General features: G+C 45.7%; 1 protein-coding gene and 1 long non-coding RNA gene across 3 annotated transcripts in view; one reads left to right on the top strand and one right to left on the bottom strand.

Annotated features, from left to right (window-relative positions):
* Positions 1–8,959, bottom strand: part of nrd1b (nardilysin b (N-arginine dibasic convertase)) — a 64,907-nt gene extending 55,948 nt beyond the window's left edge. For both annotated transcript variants that reach the window (XM_060066834.1, XM_060066835.1), the window contains exons 1-5: positions 8,798–8,959; positions 8,023–8,232; positions 7,553–7,817; positions 7,362–7,443; positions 6,988–7,141 (exon numbers count right to left, since the gene is read on the bottom strand). In XM_060066834.1, coding sequence (XP_059922817.1) covers positions 6,988–7,141; positions 7,362–7,443; positions 7,553–7,817; positions 8,023–8,210 — 689 coding nt within the window. In that variant the 5' untranslated portion in view covers positions 8,211–8,232; positions 8,798–8,959. The remainder of the gene's footprint in view (positions 1–6,987; positions 7,142–7,361; positions 7,444–7,552; positions 7,818–8,022; positions 8,233–8,797) is intronic.
* A 3,286-nt stretch (positions 8,960–12,245) lies between these two features.
* Positions 12,246–14,967, top strand: LOC132469055 (uncharacterized). Its single transcript, XR_009528314.1, has 2 exons — positions 12,246–12,559; positions 13,007–14,967. It is a non-coding gene; the product is annotated as an uncharacterized LOC132469055 (long non-coding RNA).
* The last annotated feature ends 6,401 nt before the right edge of the window (positions 14,968–21,368 follow it).

Below are 21,368 nucleotides of genomic sequence, written 5' to 3'. Positions count from 1 at the left end.
ATGTCTAATTTTAGATTTTTTTTTATTATTATTTTTCACGTCTAATTTAGCTAATAAACCAATATTCAAAACACTACCGTTTTGTCGTCGAAGGTCGGATCAAAAAAGTGTCTAAGATTTCTTTGCGTGTGCGTCTGACGATGTCGTGTGCAAAGTTTGGTGTTGATTGGTCAAGAAATGTGGGAGGAGTAGGGAAAAAACAGTTTTGCGGTTTTCGCGATTTAGCGAAAAATATTCATAGACGCAAATGGGCGTGGCCTAGGCCAAAAGATGCAGCAGACTCCAGTGCATCTGTGTGTACAAGTTTTTGACTGTGGGAGGTTCGGTGTGGGAGTTATAGCCCCAAACGCGTATTCCTTGGTATAGCGCCACCTAGTGGCCGGCATGTCTGGATTTGGTTATCTGAGTAGCGGTGCCGGACCTGGTTCTAGTCATGTAATTGGCGCGTGTGCACCATTTACGGTTTGGGCTGTAGTCCCACTTTCAAGGCGGGAAGAATAAAAAGACTAGAACTGCAAGCAGTTATGCAGGGGTCCAAGAAGTGTGCATTTCGCCGGCACAACGCGACAAGAAATGTGCATTTCGCCGGCACAACGCGAAGCATGTGTTCAAAACGCTACCCTGAACCTGTGGATACAAAGGATTTGACTGTGGTAGGAGTAGCGAGAAGTCAGTGTAGCGTTTTCGCGGCGAGATTTTGTCGAAGATATACAATTTCCTCGTTTATTGCGCCCCCTAATGGCGAAATTTTCCGAAATTTTTATAAAACGTCATTAAGGTTAGCACCGACATGTGTGTCAATTTTGGACTCGATGGGATATCTAATTTTTGGGTTTTTTAGATTTTTGATTTTTCACGTCTAATTTAGCTAATAAACCAATATTCAAAACGCTACCGTTTCGTCGTCGAAGGTCGGATCAAAAAACTGTCTATTATTTCTTTGCGTGTGCGTCTGAAGATGCCGTGTGCAAAGTTTGGTGTTGATTGGTCAAGAATTGTGGGAGGAGTAGGGAAAAAACAGTTTTGCGGTTTTCGCGATATTGCGAAAAAAAATTATAGACGCAAATGGGCGTGGCCTATGCCAAAAGATGCAGCAGACTCCAGTGAATATGTGCGTACAAGTTTTTGACTGTGGGAGGTTCGGTGTGGGAGTTAAAGCCCCAAACGCGTATTCCTGGGTATAGCGCCACCTAGTGACCGGCGTGTCTGGATTTTGTCGTCTGCTGAGTCCGAACAGATCTGGATCTAGTCATGCAATTCGCGTGTCGGCACCATTTACGGTTTGGGCTGTAGTACCACTTTCAGGGGGGTAAGAATAACTAGAACTGCAAGCAGTTATGCAGGGGTCCAAGAAGTGTGCATTTCGCCGGCACAACGCGAAGCATGTGTTCAAAAATTGAGAAACAGCGTATGCCAAAAGATGCAGCTGACTCCAGTGAATCTGTGGATATAAAGGTTTTGACTGTGGGAGCTTCGGTGTGGGAGTTATAGCCCAAAATGCGTTTTCAGAACATTCCATTGGCCAGTTAGGAGATGTATTATTTCGTCGTTTATTTGCGCCCCCTTGTGGCTAAATTTTCCAAAGACAATTTTCCTTTGCCAAATAACTCCCGCCCACATTAATAATTCTTGGCCATATTTTTTATATAGACTCGGGTTTGCCCCTTGATGGTTCCCTTATAGTTTGAAGAACATTCCTTTGGCCAATTAGAAGATATACAATTTCCTCGTTTATTGCGCCCCCTTATGGCGAAATATTCCGATTATTTTACTGAACGCCATTAGGGGTAGCATCGACATGTGTCAAAAATTTGGACTTGTTCCGATGTGTAATTTTGGTATCTTTTAATTTTTTGGCGTTTCGACGTAAAACGTAGCTAATAAACATATATTCAAAACGCTACCGTTTCGTCGTCGAAGGTCGGATCAAAAAAGTGTTCAAGTATTTATTTTCGTGTGCGTCTTAAGATGTCGTGTGCAAAGTTTTGTGTGAATTGGTCAAGAAATGTGGGAGATGTAGGGAAAAGGCAGTTTAGTGGTTTTCGCGATTTTGCGAAAAAAAAATATAGACGCAAATGGGCGTGGCCTATGCCAAAAGATGCAGCAGACTCCAGTGAATAAGTGGGTACAAGTTTTTGACTTTGGGAGGTTCGGTGTGGGAGTTATACTCCCAAACGCATTTTCCCTTGGTATAGCGCCACCTAGGGACCGGCGTGTCTGGATTTGGTTATCTGAGTAGCGGTGCCGGACCTGGATCTAGTCATGCAATTGGCGTGTGTGCACCGTTTACGGTTTGGGCTGTAGTCCCACTTCTATGGCGGGAAGAATAATAATAATAATAAAAAAAATCCTTACAAAAACAATAGGGATCCAATCTGTTGGCTTGGACCCCTAATAATCCTTACAAAAACAATAGGGATCCAACCTGTTGGCTTGGACCCCTAATAAAAAAAATTCTTACAAAAACAATAGGGTTCCAACCTGTTGGCTTGGACCCCTAAAAAATCCTTACAAAAACAATAGGGATCCAACCTGTTGGCTTGGACCCCTAATAAAAAAAATCCTTACAAAAACAATAGGGATCCAACCTGTTGGCTTGGACCCCTAATAATAATAATCCTTACAAAAACAATAGGGTTCCAACCTGTTGGCTTGGACCCCTAACAAGAAGTGTGCATTTCGCCGGCACAACGCGACAAGAAATGTGCATTTCGCCGGCACAACGCGAAGCATGTGTTCAAAACAAATGGGCACGGCGTGTGCCAAAAGATGCAGCTGACTCCAGTGAATCTGTGGATATAAAGGTTTTGACTGTGGGAGGTTCGGTGTGGGAGTTATAGCCAAAAACGCGTTTTCAGAACATTCCATTGGCAAATTAGGAGACATACAATGTCGTAGTTTTTTGGCGCCGCCTTGTGGCGAAATTTTCCGAAGACAATTTTCCTTTTCCAAATAACTCCCGCCCACATTAATAATTCTTGGCCATATTATCTATATATACTCGGGATTACCCCTTGATGGTTTCCCTTGAGTTTGAAGAACATTCCTTTGGCCAATTAGATGATATACAATTTCCTCGTTTATTGCGCCCCCTAATAGCGAAATATTCCGATTTTCTTTTTGAACGTCAGTAAGGGTACCGCTAACATGTGTCTAAGATTTGGACTCGATCCGATGTCTAATCTCTTTTTTTTTCTGGATTTTAGATTTTCGACTTAAAACTTAGCTAAGCGACAAATATTCAAAACGCTACCGTTTCGTCATCGATGGTCGGATAAAAAAAGTGTTTCATGATTTATTTTCGTGTGCATCTGAAGATGTCGTGTGCAAAGTTTGGTATCGATTGGTCAGGAAATGTGGGAGGAGTAGGGAAAAGGCAGTTTTGCGGTTTTCGCGATCTTGCGAAAAATAATTATGGACGCAAATGGGCGTGGCCTATGCCAAAAGATGCAGCAGACTTCAGTGAATATGTGGGTACAAGTTTTTGACTGTGGGAGTTTCGGTGTGGGAGTTATAGCCCCAAACGCATTTTCCCTTGGAATAGCGCCACCTAGTGTTCGGCTTGTCTGGATTTTGTCGTCTGCGTAGTCCGAAGAGATCTGGATCTAGTCATGCAATTCGCGTGTCGGCACCATTTACGGTTTGGGCTGTGGTCCCACTTTTAGGGAGGTAAGAATAATAGGAATAATAATCCTTACAAAAACAATAGGGATCCAACCTGTTGGCTTGGACCCCTAATAAGAAAAATCCTTACAAAAACAATAGGGATCCAACCTGTTGGCTTGGACCCCTAAAAAAAACACTACAAAAACAATAGGGATCCAACCTGTTGGCTTGGACCCCTAACTACAAAAACAATAGGGATCCAACCTGTTGGCTTGGACCCCTAATAATCCTTACAAAAACAATAGGGATCCAACCTGTTGGCTTGGACCCCTAATAATCCTTACAAAAACAATAGGGATCCAACCTGTTGGCTTGGACCCCTAAAAAAGTGTGATTAATCACGATTAATCGTGAGTTAACCATGACATTAATGCGATTCAATATTTTAATTGCTTTACAGCTCTAGTTTCTACAAATTAATTCAGTGTTTCTTTCAGATTTGTTGAATGACAAAAATAGCAGGTAATGAATCCTGTGAAGTTAAGAAGTATATTTGTCCATGAAGATTACATTTACCCACTCAGAAACTTCAATTGAACATTTTACATGACGGAGAAACAGGCAACTTACTGTTTACTAATGAGAGGGGTGATACTGAGATCTGGATTGCAGGACACGGGTCAGTCTGGTTTGACAGCAGTGGTTGAGATGCGTAAAATGTCACGCAGGTGGGCGTCAGTTAGTCTGGACCTCAAGCGGTTCTTGTTCAAGTTCATAACAGAGAATGTTTGCTCACACAAATAAGTGGAGCCAAACAAGCTCAGCATTCTCTTTGCAAACGTTCGCATCTCTGGGAATCTGCCTTTTTCCAGCTGACAAAAAAAGTCAGTAAGTGAGAGCTGCTGCTGTCGGCCGCGCAACTCATCATGGCACTGTAGTTCAATTAGCTCCAACTGCAGCGGATGTGGGCAGTATCCGGGTCCACGGAGAAGGGAGATAAGAAAAGTGAAATAACCTTTTCCATGCCATAAAAGTCCCGTTCAACTCTGCGGAGAGATGCGATGATAGCTGCATATCTCCCCGTTGGAAAATTGTCCATGACCTCGCGCAGCGCAGGGAAAAGTGCGGTGCTGGGCTCCCTCTGTGACAGGTGTCTTTGGAAAAGCTGGAGCTTGCTTCAAAAGGCCTTGATGTGTGCAAACAGCTGGCTCACCACTGCATCTTTCCCTTGTAGACTGATGTTGAGCACATTCAAATGCTTTGTGATGTCGACTAAGAAAGCCAAATCTGCCAGCAAGACAGGATCCGACAGTTCTTGCAACGGTTTTTCCTTTTCAGCCAAATTTTTTTCAATTTCCCTTCTGAGAGATAAAAAGCACTGCAGCACTTAGCCGCGGCTGAGCTGATTGGATGACGGATCCATCGCTGCCGAAAAAATTAAAAAAATGTCCACTTATTGACGGAGCGAACGGATCCACAATGCACTGCGCGTCCGTCCCCATTCAAAGTCAATGGGGATCAGTCAACGGACAGATGCAGTGGGCATGAGGCGTGAGAGGATGAAGAGGGCAAAACGGAGTGCAGTATGGAGCCACTTTAAGTTGGTTAATGACGACAAAGACACCAAATGCATGCATGTGGAAGTATTTTAAATTACAACAAGTCCACAACTTCGTTGAATTACCTCCTAAATATGTCACATTCAGCCGTGCTACAAGCAGCGAGTGGTTCTCAGCCTACAATCACCACAGCGTTGGGACGAAGGGCATGTGACTCCACGAAAGCAGAGGGCATTACCCAGTGGATATGTAACATGGTTACTACAGACATGCTGCTGATAAATGTTGTTGACGGACAGAGATTTCGAGAGGTAATAAAGTACAGCGAGCCAGGGTACAATATCCCCTCTAGAACAACCATAACAATCCCGCGTGGAAGCAAGCTACGCCAGGAAGGCCGAAAACACAACTTGCAACCGTGAATGTGGCCCTCACAACAGACTGTTGGACTTCCTTGACTGCAGAAAGTTGCATCACAGTTGAGCGTGTATTCACTGCAGCTGGCCTAACTGTTAACAGGCTGCGCACACGACTTACTCCTGACCATGTTGATATGCTGATATTCTTGAACAAAAATAGATAGGTCTATCTATGCGATGAGGAGCACTAGGGATGTTTTTGTTTTGTTTTACGAAGACTGACAGAACTATCATCAGGCAGCATATATTTTAAGTTAACTAGAGCTACGACAGTCCAGTCCTGGTCTATTAATGTTATTGTGAAAGTCACATTTCCCAGTTTAAGGGGGGGATTATAAATCCTGCTAATAGTCCACGTGACACCTTATTTTCTTTTATTTATTTTCATGTTAAAGTAGCCTACATAGTATTGTATTCTTCTATTCAGGAATGTATGTTTTTTATGCTGCCGCTATTAATGTTTCCAATGTCGCAGATGAGAGAATGCCTAATTTATTTTTATCTTAAAAGGTTGGGTATGGAATTCTCTTTTTTGGCAATTTTTGCAAAATTACTTGAAATCCTTATTATAAACCACTTACAGCCACTGAGTTAGAATAACTGACATGAAAATTAAACAAGTCAATCATCTGTGGAACGGGCAGGGCTCGAAAAACTCCAGCCAATGATTTCCAGAACCACCGAGTGGCATTGGACAGTAAGTACGTCAATCAACAGTCGTACTGCACACCCCCTCCCCCGCTCCCCGCGCGTGACCCCTTCACGCACGTACTCAAAGCTCGTGACCCAGAGCAAGCTTCTGTTTGTTGTTATCCTGCGGTAGCTACTGGAGCTAGCTAACTAGCTAATCCACATTTGGACCTAGCACTAGAAGACAACCCTAAACCCCAACCTAGCTAGCCTTGCTCGCCCTCGCGCATCTGTGTTCGCGCTCGTGCATGATTGCGCGTCCATGTACTTGGAATGGGTGGAGTCAGAGTCAGCGTTGAAGGAGAGGGGGAAGGACCATTCATATTTTGATATTTTCTATTCAGAATATGTTTGATATGCTACCAAAATGTTATTCCCTGCCCTTAAGTGAGCCCAGAATAATCTTTGATTAAGGAATATGATTTGAATTTTTTCTTTATCATAAGGAAGATAGCATTTTATGTTACGTGTACAGTAGATAGAACCTATTCAGAAGGAAATTCAGTTTCTCAGAAGAATTGCCGCTTATCAATTAATCGATCATCGATCAATAAGATGAAACAACTATCGATTAATGAATTACTGGATAATTTGCATCCCTAGTCCGGATAGGACCGTCACTTGGTCCGGACCCGGGCCGCGGTCCACCGTTAGGAGATAACCGCCATAGAACGTCAGCGTGGCTTGCGGGGCTACATCATCTAGCCTCTGACCTGTCCAGCGCTTGTCTGAAGTACTTCCTCTGGACATCAAACTGGAAAATGGTCCTCTCACAGTCGGTGGAGGCGTTATCGCTGCCCCCGTGCTTCTTGAGGAATGCATCAAAGCCGTTCTCAGCGGGGTACTTCTCACTGCCCATGAACACCACTAGGGGGAGACAGACACTAGTAAAGATGTCATAAGGACAGGGAGACAGAGAGAGATAGACAGTCTGAATGATGTATAGACGGACAAACATACAGACCAATAGAACACAGACGCATAATGAGAATGACAGACAGCTAGGAGACACAGACAGGCAGCTAGAAGACACCGACAGACAGCTAGGAGACACAGACAGACAGCTAGGAGAAAAAGACAGACTCACTGTGCTCTAGGAAGTGGGCCAGGCCTGCTAGGTCTTCCGGATCGCTGAAACTTCCGACGGCAATACATAGAGCAGCTGCTGACTGGACACACACAACACACACACACACACACAACGCACACGAGTGAGACAAACACACACGTGCACTCGCGCACACACACACACACACACACACACACACGCACACTTACCTGCTTCTCACTGCTCGCCCTCTTCCCTGCTTCATTCTCCTCGTTCAGCTCCTCAAAGTCGCTGTCCACCTCCTCCTCTTCCTTTTCCTCTTCTTCCTCCGTCCCCTCTCCCGAGTCACCCTCGTTGTCCTCCTGCCGCGGCTCCGCCATCGCCTCCTCCTCCTCCTCATAATCTCGATCAGCCTCCGCTGCCGTGCACCCCCACTCCCCGTCCTTCAGCTCCGAGATGAGGAGCGCCCGCAGGCCATTGGCCAGCTGGATGTACCTGGGGGTGAGGGAGGGGGATTTGTGCTGCTGAATTTGTGATTTCAGGCACCGGCGTATTCTTGACGGAGGTATAATTTGGCATTTAGCACCACCATCCTTCCATGTGTCGATATCAACATAAACCTCATCAATACAATTGCCACGGAAACCCATGCCCTGGGGTTGATGCGATTGGTTACTGGTTGCCCTGATTACCAGCTTACCTGTACTTCTTGGGGTCGCTGGGAGATTTGACGATACCGGGGTCTCCCATGTCAGAATGCACAACTCTTGCTGCTCCAGCACCACCCCCGAGCGGATCCATTTCCTCTGCTACCAGAGGAGGCTCACCTTGCTCAGATAAAGGCACCTGTCCCGGCCCGCACCTCACACACTTCATGCTTAGAGGCATTTCCACAGGGTCGTCTGTCGCACTGGTAGGACAGAGTACCACGCATGCAAGTAGGCATTACCACGCATGCATCTAAACGTTGGACGGGAATCAAGCCAGTTGACCATAATCACAGTGAATTGGAAATTAAGTATACAGAATAGACTCAACCATTGGTTATCGTTTGGATATTACGAACTTTACTTCCTACTATCCGTTATAGTGCCGCTTTTCATGCCAACAATCGCTAATCTAATTTCTGCTCTGTAACACTTCAACACGGAGTTCCTATTATGCCATCGATCTACTGAGACAGCTCACTATAGCATCGCATCGTATCCCACGTGTGGCATAATACACACTTTGACCAGGTAGTACGAGCGTAGATTATGCCAAGTGTGTCATCAAGAACATGCATGGCGGGCTATTGGAGGGCTATGGACGTCTTAAGGCAGACTTAAATGCTTTGGTAGTCTTACGGACAGGCTAGCTTCACACCATTAGCTTTAAGTAGTTGACAAGGAGCGCCCGGGAAATCAACAACCAAGGAACTGTCAAACGCCTTGGCAGCGATACACAGAGATGGCTACAGTTTCCTTAACACTCACCTTTTTGCTGAGTTTATGCTATCTGTGTTTGTAAGTAAGTGGCCTGTGCCTGACACGTATTGTCAACCTAACTGGAAGGACGTTGCATTGAGCCAAAACAAAGCCTGCGATTAGCGCACCGCCTCGACGGAAGAGATGTGATTGGCTAAAGCGCAAAGCGCGTCTCCACAGCGTTGCGTCTTACGTAGGACACGCAGATTGGAAGCTATGAAATGAACCCCTTTTTGTTTCAATTGTGTTGTAAGAGTAATGGTGATCTCATATGGGTTTCAATTTTACATCTCTGGTGATGCACTTCTCCCCTACTCCACCTATTAAAGGGGAACTATGCAACTTTTTTGCCTTCATTTACCTTAATATAACAAGTTAAGAGTCACTTTGATGGTTCTATATCTATAGTGGCGAAGTCACGCCCCTTCCGGTAGAGCTCATGGGACCTATGAGATCGAAAAATATGAATGGGTGTCAATGGAGAGAAAATAATTATTTTCTGGTCCCAGTCTTTATATGCCCTGGATTACACATATGTTGTTTGTGGATTTAAATTATAATTTTTCATGCAAAGAAAACTAAAAATGTTTGTGAAGAAGTTTGATAATTTTAGGTTTTATGTGAGGCCGCTTTGTGAGCTACAGCTCTTCGCTGCTCTCGACGCATATGATATACGTCACCACACCCGCACTTGGAACTCGGCACAGAGATGGCGATCTCTCTGCTCCACGATGTCATGTACTGATGACGTCAGCACGTCAAGGTTGTAACGGTGATTCTTGACGGAGACACCATGAAGTAAAGTACGGTGAAACTTGGCTCTCAGTGTGTGTGTGCTTCAATTCAGTTTCTATGCATAACATGCCATTAGAAGTGTAACATTGGCGACGAGGATAACCAAGCTCGGTACTAGTTAAATCTGAAGTGAGTTTAGTTCGTCTACGAGATGGAGAACAATAATTCTAACGTGCCGAAGTTTGAGTGCTACAATGAGCCTGCTACGCTAGGACCTCGCTGGACACGGTGGCTAACAGCGTTTGAGCTGTTTGCAGACGGCAAAGGATTGATTATGGCGGAGAATGTGAGCGATAACACTAAAATTCGGAGAAGGGCATTACTCTTGCATCACGCTGGGACAGATGTGCAGGATGTCTTTTCCACTCTTGAGGACACGGGAGGTTCAGAGGACTATGTCAAGGCAGTGGAGGCTCTGAACAAATACTTTGTGCCTCAGGTGTATACCGCGTTCGCGCGCCAATCTTTCTATCAAATATCACAGAACAATGGGGAGACTGTACAGCAGTTTGTAACACGTTTGCGGCAGACAGCCAAAGACTGTGCTTTTGGGGCTGACATGGCTAACCAGCTAAGGGATGCTGTACTGAGTAGATGCACTTCGGAATATGTGCGGAGAAAGTTGCTCGAGGAGGGCTCGGCATTGACTCTGGCAAGAGCGCTGGAGATCGCTGCACAATGTGAACGTGTTGAACAGCAAATGGCGGCCATGCGTGTGAGTAGCACGGAGGCTAAAGGCACTGAGACTGTAAACCAGATAGCCAAAGGAAAATGGGCGAATAAGAGCCGAAAACGTGATGGGGAGGAAAAAGGGAAAGAGAAAGTGTGCTTTAGATGTGGGCACGGAGACCACTTTGCAAAAGATGAGAAATGCCCAGCACGTGGACAAACCTGCAGAAAATGCAATGGTAAAGACCACTACGCCAAAATGTGCAAATCTAAAGCTAGCAAGGGGTCAGTGAAATATGTAGACTCAAGAAAGGAAGAAACGCAGGATAATGATTTTGCATTTGTAGTACGTGACAACAGCTGCATTGACAGACTAACATTTAATGTGGGAGGTGTAGACCTAGTGATGTTAATTGACTCAGGGGCTACGACCAACATAGTAGATGAAAATACATGGGAAGGATTAAAGAAAGAAAAGATACAGTGTAAGTCATTCAAGTCAGATAAAAAACTATACACATACTCATCAAATGAACCACTACCAGTGAAGGGAGTATTCACATGTGAAGTGAGGATAGGGAAAAGGGAAACAAAAGCAGAATTTACAGTAATAGCAGGTCAGGGAGTACCGCTATTAGGCCGAGAGACAGCTACAAAGCTAGGTGTGCTAAAGGTGGGTGTAGATGTAGTAGCGGTTACTGATGTAAAGGCAGAGGTTAGAGGGAAGTACCCAAAGCTCTTCACAGGGGTGGGTAAACTCAATACCAAGCAAATCAGGCTGCACATCGACGACAATGTGGAACCCATAGCACAACCACTGAGACGGATACCATTCCACCTGAGAGAGGCGGTTGACAAGAAAATAGAGGAGCTGCTGAGAATGGACATTATCGAGAAGGTTGAGGGTCCAACACCGTGGGTAAACCCAGTCGTAGTAGTTCCAAAAGCAAAAGACACTGACATTCGTCTATGGTTAGACATGAGAATGGCAAACAGAGCTATTATCAGAGGAAGATATCCGATCCCGACAGTTGATGAACTGCTACACGATATGAATGGCTCAGTTGTGTTTAGTAAGCTCGATCTAAAATGGGGCTACCACCAGATGGAGCTCACAGAACAGTCAAGAGCTATAACGACGTTCACCGTGCACAGTGGAACATACCGCTACAAAAGACTCATATTCGGGGTCTCATCAGCGAGTGAGCAGTACCAACACGAAGTGGCGACGGCACTGGCTGGCATCGAAGGAGTGGCCAACATATCAGACGACATCATCGTCCATGCACCCGACTGTGAGACACACAACAAGCGACTACACGCCGTACTGGAGAGACTAGAGAAATGCGGCCTAACCTTAAATGGTGAGAAGTGTCAGTTTGAGATGGACAAATTAGTTTTCATGGGCATACTGTTGTCAGAAAAGGGAATAGGACCCTCAAATGAGAGAGTGAGAGCACTGGTCGAGGCACACGAGCCAGAGAATGCATCAGAGGTCCGCAGTTTTCTGGGTTTGGCTGGGTACAGTAGCAGATTCATACCCCAGTTCGCTGCCATCTCAGAGCCGCTGCGGAGACTGACCAAGAAAGATGTGCCATTTGTCTTCGGCCCTGAACAGAAAGTGGCATTCGAGTCACTCAAGAATAAGTTAGCCGAGGCGGGCACACTGGCATACTTTGACAAAGATGCCCCCACAAAAGTGATAGCTGATGCAGGGCCAGTGGGCATAGGAGCAGTTCTGATACAGGAGCAGCAGGGAGCTATGGTGCCTATATGCTACGTGAGCAGGAGCCTGACAGACTGTGAAAAGAGATATTCCCAAACTGAGCGTGAGGCCCTGGCACTGGTTTGGGCATGTGAACGCCTACATCCGTACATATATGGCAAGAGGTTCGACCTGGTAACAGATCATAAGGCCCTGGAGGTGATCTATAGCCCCAGATCAAAGCCATGCGCGCGGATTGAGCGTTGGGTGCTCCGTGTAGCCCAGGCTTCATAAGCTGTGAAAAAGTTAAAAGAAGAAAGAGTAAAAGTCCGCTATTACTTTGTATGAATGTGTGAGAGAGCGATAGCTGGCATTTATGGGGTTAACTGCGTCGGACAAAGCAGAGAGACGTGCGTCATGACGTCACGGTGAAGCGGCGTTGCAGGTGCGCATAACTGCGTGATAATTAGTGGGAGAGGAGAGAACGCACCGTTCGGTTGCACGATTGAAAAATATCTAGAAGTAGTTAAAAGTATCTAGAAGTAGTTGGAAAACACCGCGAGCTGACTCAACAGTCCACAGTTGATGTTGCCCGCTCGGCGGTGAGTTTAATGTGTCTTTTGAATGTGGGGAGCGTCGAGTGGAGGTGTGTGTGCGTCAGTGCGAACTTGTCGCTAACTGCTAAATTGAAACCTTGTGCGTTAGCCGCTAGTGTAGCGACCAAGGCGAATTAGCATTGAACTCGAGCTAACGCACGAGTTAACTGCTAACACCGTGGGGTAATTCTAAATGTTAAGCTATTGTGTGCATTGTATGGAAGGAGAGAAAAAGGGGTATTCATTATTTAATTCGGACAATTGATGCTAAAAGGCTATTTTGAGTTATTTGAGTTTTTATTTCATTCACTGGTAAAGTGAGACCTATGTGGATAATATATTTTTGTTAATTGATTTAAATTAATATATAGGTCATATTTATGTTATTATTTATTTTAACTGAAACAATGGCCTGTTGTAATTTACTGAGATGTATGAATGTGGCCTGTTCAGGTCAGGTTTTTGTGAAGGATTTGAATTGGTGACGCTCGATGTCGAGGGGACATCAGCGACACCGGTAGTCAACGATAGATAGGAGACCAGCACTGGATAGCCACCAGGCAGCTTCCAGACATCCGCTGGAGATAACCAGATGGCGAGCCGGAACTAAGGAACAGAGTCAACTGAACTACCTCCCAAACCTGCGGAGTGGTAGGAAACACAAAGATCAAAGGGCCCCAACGATATAAACTGAGCTCATATCAAGGAAGAGAAGACCATAAAGACATTTCTTTATATTTCTATTTTATTTTGCGCGCATTTTATTATTTTCCATGTTGAAAATTGTTGTTAACAATACAGTTCTGAAACTATGTTTTGTGTGAGTGTGGTCAGTGTTGATGTTCCATCCTGGGCTCCATGAGCGTTAACCTAGAATCCTGGTAACTGGTCCAACTTCGAATTGAAACCCAAACCCAAAAATACCTGTAACCTCATAAGGCAAAGAGGGGTTACAGTAAGTGGCGAGCTAGCCAGGAGCCCAGTTAGGTGACATCAATATTGCTTTATTCAAACATGGATTTTATCCAGAGGTCAAGTGTTAAAATTCCCAACGCAGTCATCGTTGATGGAATAACTGAGTCAGTTCAGGTTGAAGAAGTGATTGATTTCCTTAAGAAGTATGGTGCCATTCAGCGCACTCTTTTGGTTGAGGATGAGTCTTCTGATTTACACAAAAACCAGATTGTCGAGTACGCTAGTGGCTCAGCTGTACAAGCTATGCAGTCACTTTTACCATACAGACACACACTAAAAAGTGATTCAAATGTTGTGTACAATGTTGAGGCTTTAAGTAGTGTTTACACTTCTAAGCTAGGTAGCAGTGCTACAAAAACTTACCTGACAGAGCTAAAAGAGCTAGCAAAGCTAAGCGGCAAAGACTACGAAGCAGTCTTAAGAGAGATGATGATGCATATCGGTAGTGATGTTGAAAGCATGCAATCTGCAAACGAGCCGTCGCCTCTAGTACTCAGTGAGTTTCCTGTAGAGTCCCCACAGCCCACCAGTCCTTTCTCAGGTCCCCCTCAGGATGACAGTGGTGAAAACAGTGCTATGTCAGCACCAGTTGTTGATCAAAGAAGAGTCCTATCCCTTTCTGCGAGTGACATCAATCCACCAGAGGTTCAGAAAGTTGTGGTTGAACACATTGTGAGGAGGGGGATGCAGGTTCTTCCTCTTCATACCCAGTCCGACTTCGCTCATTTTCAGGGAAAATTCCCAGACCGAATAGTGAAGTGGACTATGATACTTGGCGTTCGCACATTGACCTTCTCTTGAATGATCCCAGTATGTCTCCTCTTCAAGTGTCTCGAAGGATCTTGGAGAGTTTGCTTTCACCTGCAGCAGATGTGGTAAGAGGCTTGTGCTCCAATTCATTGCCTTCAGCCTATTTGCAACTTCTAGATTCTGCTTTTGGTGCAGTTGAAGATGGAGAAGAGCTGTTTGCTCAATTCATGAGTACTCTCCAGGATCCAGGCGAGAAGCCATCAGCTTACCTACAGCGGTTGCAGCTCACGCTCAACCAGGCTGTTAAGAGAGGGGGGGTCGTACCAGGGGAAGTAGGTAAACACCTCCTCAAACAGTTTTGTAGAGGATGCTGGGACACTGCTCTGCTCTCTAGTTTACAACTTGAGCAGAAGAAAAATCTTCCACCTCCGTTCTCAGAGCTTTTGCTAATGCTACGTACTGAGGAGGACAGACAGGCAGTAAAAGCTAGTCGCATGAGGAAGCATGTAGGTTCCACAAGGCAGAGAGTTCAGCTCCAGTCACAAAGTAGCTGTATTGTTGAGCCAACAGAGAACCCAGAGACCCAGCCCAGTGCTATTGACGATCTTAGGAAGCAGGTAGCTAGCCTCCAGAGTCAGCTAACCACCTTAATGGCTCAGAGGACGCCTGGGGGGTTTAGTGATAGAGGAGCTGCGGGAAAAACACAAAGCAGAGTGTCAACATCACACAGTACAAAACCAGACACGACGAAACAACCAAGAAAGAACTACACAAACAAACCCAGACCTTGGTATTGTTTTAGTTGTGGGGAGGATGGACACGTATCAACATTTTGCACCAATGACTCAAACCCGACTTTAGTGACTGAAAAGAGAAAAAAATTAGAGGAAAGACAGCACAAGTGGGAACAACAGAACTGCCCTGACTTACCTTTGAACTAGATTCAGTCTCTGTCGTGGGGCAGACAGGGGCTGAAGAGAAGCAACCACGTTCCTCAAAGAAATACAAGGTTCAAAAGTGTACCATTTCAGAACACTCTAAAAGAAACCACTCCTTTAAGCTTCCTTCTGGGTTGGTAGGTACCAGAAGTACAGCTCAAGTGACCATCAACGGTAAACAAGTTAACTGTCTACTTGATGCAGGTTCACAGGTCACCACCGTTCCTCATTCATTTTATGAACAGCACCTAGCCGAACAAGAAATCAAACCCTTGCACGATCTCCTAGAGGTAGAGGGAGCAAACAGACAATCCGTGCCCTACCAAGGTTACATTGAAATGACAGTTGTCTTTCCACAGGCGTTGCTTGGTGTTTCGATCGAGGTACCTACCCTTGCTTTGGTTGTGCCTGATGTCAGGGCCACCTCACAGTCTCTTGTGCTTATAGGTACCAACACCATGGATGACTTGTATGACACATTTTCGGAAGGTGATTCAACCAACTATCAGCCAGCCCATTACGGCTACCAAGCTGTGATCAAGGTCCTTGAACTCAGACGCAGACAGGCTAGCAATAGCCATGGCATGGTGAAGCTACAAGAAAAGAAACCAGAGGTCGTTCCGGCTGGAAAGACCGTTGTCATCGAAGGTTTCACTGTAGCTAACGACTTCCAGAATGAGAAGACTGTTGTTGTTGAGCATTCATCTTCATCTACTTTGCCTGGCGGGTTAATAGTGAAGTCTTGCTTGGTTGACTTTCCCAACCAGCGACCCTTCAAGCTTCCAGTCATCGTTAGTAATGTATCTGAACATGATGTTATCATCCCTGCAGGGTGTAAACTTGCAGACATCGGTACTTACCAGAGCGTCTTGTCCCAACAGCAAGTGAATCAACCAGCCGATGCTGAGTCATCTCAGAAGTCAAACTTGCACTTCAACTTTGGGGATTCGCCTATCCCACCCGATTGGAAAGAGCGCATTGTCGAGAAAATTCATAACATGCCAGAAGTGTTTGCGCAACACGACTTGGATTTTGGGCGAACAGATAAAGTGGCACATCACATTAAGCTTTCGGATGAGACTCCTTTCAAGCAGCGGCCTCGGCCAATACATCCAGCTGATGTTGAAGCTGTTCGCAAGCATATCCAAGAGCTCTTACAAACTGGGGTAATTAGGGAATCTGAGTCACCTTTTTCGTCCCCAATCGTGGTTGTCAAGAAAAAGAACGGTACTGTCAGACTCTGCATTGACTACCGCAAGCTGAACCTGCAGACAATAAAGGATGCATACGCACTTCCCAAGCTTGAAGACACCTTCTCTGCACTTTCAGGTTCTCAGTGGTTTTCGGTCCTCGATTTGAAGTCTGGTTATTACCAGATTGAAGTCGAAGAGAAAGACAAATCCAAGACAGCATTTGTATGCCCGCTTGGGTTTTGGGAGTTCAACAGGATGCCTCAGGGTGTGACAAACGCACCAAGTACCTTTCAAAGGTTAATGGAGAAATGCATGGGCGATATGCATTTGCAGGAAGTCTTGGTTGTCCTAGACGATCTGATCATCTTCTCAAAGACCTTGGAGGAGCATGAAGCCCGACTTATGAAAGTTCTTGGTCGTTTGAAGGAGTTTGGTCTAAAACTCTCACCTGAGAAGTGTTCTTTCTTTCAGACATCTGTCCGATATCTCGGACATGTCGTCTCCAGGAACGGGGTTGAAACTGACCCAGAGAAGATTGCTTCTCTCAAAACCTGGCCAGTCCCCCGAAACCTGCGAGAATTTAGGTCATTCTTGGGTTTTGCAGGGTACTACAGGAGGTTTGTGAAGGGTTACTCTGACATCGTGAAGTCCTTGCACGGCCTGACCTCCGGGTACCCACCTCCACGTAAGAAATCCAACTTGAAACCATCAACTGATCAGACTTACCATGACCCAAAGGCACCCTTTGGTGGTCGTTGGACACCTGCTTGTCAGCAGGCATTTAAGCAGGTCATTGAAGCGCTTACCACCGCTCCGGTATTGGGCTTCGCCGATCCTCAAAAGCCGTATGTACTACATACCGATGCCAGCACCAGCGGCCTTGGTGCTGTTCTTTATCAAGAACAAGAAGGTCAGCTCCGGGTCATAGCTTATGCGAGCAGGGGGCTATCGCGGAGTGAGAGCCGGTACCCAGCCCATAAGCTGGAATTCTTGGCACTTAAGTGGTCAGTCGCTGAAAAATTCTGTCACTATCTTTATGGAAATCACTTCACTGTAGTTACTGACAATAACCCATTAACGTATATCTTGACCACTGCAAAACTCGACGCAACGAGTTATAGATGGCTTGCAACCTTGTCTACCTTTTCATTCAAGCTTGTGTACAGACCGGGAAAACAAAACTCAGATGCCGACGGACTGTCGCGCAGACCTCATGGCGAACTGTCAGACGATCCCAAGTCGCAGAAGGAGAGGGAGCGGATCTGTCAGTTCACACGCGACCATCTCTCTGACCCGGACAGTATCGATGCTGTCGACCAAGCTGTTGTTCAAGCCATTTGTGAGAGGCAATTTGTCTACAGTGACAATCTTTATGTTCATGGTGGTGCTACTTTGGTCGAAACTCTTACCACCTCCACAAGAGCTGTACCTGACAGCTATGGGAAAGAGGACCAGCTTGGAGGATTGCCTTTCATCCCTCACTTAACTGAAGTTGAGTTAGCGAGTAAGCAAAGAAGCATGTTATTTACCAACTTGAGTGCGGGGAGAAGCCACCTCCCACTCTACGGAACGAACTCCCAGAACTTCCACTCTTATTGAGAGAGCTACAGCGTCTTGAGCTCCTCAATAATGTGCTTTACCGAAGACGACAAGTCGGCGCCCAGACTTCTTATCAGCTGGTCTTGCCAGCTGAGCTCCGTGACATGGTCTTGGTGAGCTTACATGATCACGTGGGACACATGGGTGCTGATCGTACCTTAGATCTTGCCAAAACAAGGTTATTTTGGCCAAAGATGGCTTTAGATGTTGAAAAGAAGGTGAAAACATGTGGCAGATGTGTGCGCCGAAAGGCATTGCCAGAGAGAGCGGCACCGTTGGTCAATATCAACACCACGAGACCTCTTGAGTTACTTTGCATGGATTTCCTTTCTTTGGAACCCGACAGTAGTGGAACAAAAGACATCCTTGTCATCACAGATCACTTTACGAAGTTCGCGGTTGCCATACCAACGCCCAACCAAAAGGCCCGAACTGTGGCGAAGTGTCTGTGGGACAATTTCATTGTACATTACGGGTTCCCGGAAAGACTCCACAGTGATCAGGGACCTGATTTCGAGTCCCACATGATCAAGGAACTTTGCCGAGTAGCTGGCATACATAAGGTGAGGACAACTCCGTACCACCCTCGTGGGAACCCTGTTGAGCGGTTCAATCGCACCTTATTGAACATGCTAGGTACCCTGGGGAATCAAGAGAAGTCTCGGTGGCGTGAGTTTGTAAAACCGCTAGTTCACGCGTACAATTGTACGAGGAACGAGGTGACAGGGTTCACGCCATACAAACTCATGTTTGGCCGCCAGCCTCGCTTACCAGTCGATCTCGCTTTTGGTTTGCCTGTGCAGGGTGGTCAGCACACGTCGCACTCTCAGTATGTTCAGACTCTCAAGTCTCGTCTTCAGGAAAGCTACAAAATGGCAACAACGAATGCTGCAAAGACAGCAAGTCGAAACAAAACAAGATATGACAAGCGTGTAACGGCTTCGGACTTGGATGTTGGAGACCGAGTTCTCATCAGAAATGTCCGCTTACGGGGAAAGCACAACATTTCTGATAAATGGGAAGCAACTGTCCATGTTGTGGTAAGCAGAGCTGGAACACTCCCAGTGTACACAGTGAAGCCTGAGAACCGTGAAGGTCCTTTAAGGACATTACATAGGGACTTACTACTTCTGTGTGGCTACTTACCAACAGAGGACAGCCATCCTGTCCCACAGACCGGGAAGCGTAGGCCGTCGACTCGTGCAAATCCTTCCCCAGATGACATGGTTCAGGGATCCTTCAAGTGTTCAGGTCCCAACTTTTCAGAACACAGCTCAGTTTAATCCAGGAATATCCCCTGAGCAAGATGCACAATGTCAGATACTTCCACTTGATCATCTTGTTGAGAGTACTCCAAGTGTTCCGCGTGTTGATTATTTACCTGAGATTGACAAACAACCTTTTAGGCTTGACTGTACTACAGACGCCTCTCTGGTACTTGACCAGGCTGATAGTCAGCCAAGTGACATTGCACATTCGACTACTGACATAGCCGCAACGGCTGAACCAATGGGTTTTACTGAAAATGACTGTACTAACACGCAATGTGACAAATCTCCAGACGTTCCATGTGACACTGGTGACAATCAGACAGTAGGTACATGTACATCTGATACACAAGAGCAAGAACAGGTTAGTTCAAGGTAGCCCGTTGTTAGCTATGATGCAGTCATTTCTTCGTGGCTTATCAACAGTTGTTGAAACTACTTTGAATGAGAACTTTGTAGGCTCCTCTTCCTCAACTTCCCAGGTAGTAACTACGCAACCCTTGCCATGTCCCGGGACGGGCATGAGCTCAGGGGGGGAGAGTGTAGCCCAGGCTTCATAAGCTGTGAAAAAGTTAAAAGAAGAAAGAGTAAAAGTCCGCTATTACTTTGTATGAATGTGTGAGAGAGCGATAGCTGGCATTTATGGGGTTAACTGCGTCGGACAGAGCAGAGAGACGTGCGTCATGACGTCACGGTGAAGCGGCGTTGCAGGTGCGCATAACTGCGTGATAATTAGTGGGAGAGGAGAGAACGCACCGTTCGGTTGCACGATTGAAAAATATCTAGAAGTAGTTAAAAGTATCTAGAAGTAGTTGGAAAACACCGCGAGCTGACTCAACAGTCCACAGTTGATGTTGCCCGCTCGGCGGTGAGTTTAATGTGTCTTTTGAATGTGGGGAGCGTCGAGTTGGTGTGTGTGCGTCAGTGCGAACTTGTCGCTAACTGCTAAATTGAAACCTTGTGCGTTAGCCGCTAGTGTAGCGACCAAGGCGAATTAGCATTGAACTCGAGCTAACGCACGAGTTAACTGCTAACACCGTGGGGTAATTCTAAATGTTAAGCTATTGTGTGCATTGTATGGAAGGAGAGAAAAAGGGGTATTCATTATTTAATTCGGACAATTGATGCTAAAAGGCTATTTTGAGTTATTTGAGTTTTTATTTCATTCACTGGTAAAGTGAGACCTATGTGGATAATATATTTTTGTTAATTGATTTAAATTAATATATAGGTCATATTTATGTTATTATTTATTTTAACTGAAACAATGGCCTGTTGTAATTTACTGAGATGTATGAATGTGGCCTGTTCTACAGGTCAGGTTTTTGTGAAGGATTTGAATTGGTGACGCTCGATGTCGAGGGGACATCAGCGACACCGGTAGTCAACGATAGATAGGAGACCAGCACTGGATAGCCACCAGGCAGCTTCCAGACATCCGCTGGAGATAACCAGATGGCGAGCCGGAACTAAGGAACAGAGTCAACTGAACTACCTCCCAATCCTGCGGAGTGGTAGGAAACACAAAGATCAAAGGGCCCCAACGATATAAACTGAGCTCATATCAAGGAAGAGAAGACCATAAAGACATTTCTTTATATTTCTATTTTATTTTGCGTACATTTTATTATTTTCCATGTTGAAAATTGTTGTTAACAATACAGTTCTGAAACTATGTTTTGTGTGAGTGTGGTCAGTGTTGATGTTCCATCCTGGGCTCCATGAGCGTTAACCTAGAATCCTGGTAACTGGTCCAACTTCGAATTGAAACCGAAACCCAAAAATACCTGTAACCTCATAAGGCAAAGAGTGGTTACATCCGCCTCCAACCTTATGACTTTCAAGTAATACACATAGCCGGGAAATACAACATTGCTGATCCTCTGTCTCGTCTCCTGGGGGACACGGCGAAGAAGACGACACATGCACACGGAGCAGAGGAATACGTGCGCTTCGTGGCGGTGCAGGCGACGCCCAGGGCGCTGACTACGAGGGAGGTAGAGAGAGCCTCCGCAGAGGATGAAGAACTGTCTGAGGTGAGAAAAGCAATACAGACGGGCCGATTTGATAAGTGCTCAGCTTATGCCCGTAT

This window comes from Gadus macrocephalus, chromosome 12 (genome assembly GCF_031168955.1).
Source record: "Gadus macrocephalus chromosome 12, ASM3116895v1".
In the NCBI taxonomy this organism is placed as follows: Eukaryota; Metazoa; Chordata; class Actinopteri; order Gadiformes; family Gadidae; genus Gadus; species Gadus macrocephalus.
This window is presented reverse-complemented; position numbering and strand designations above follow the sequence as displayed.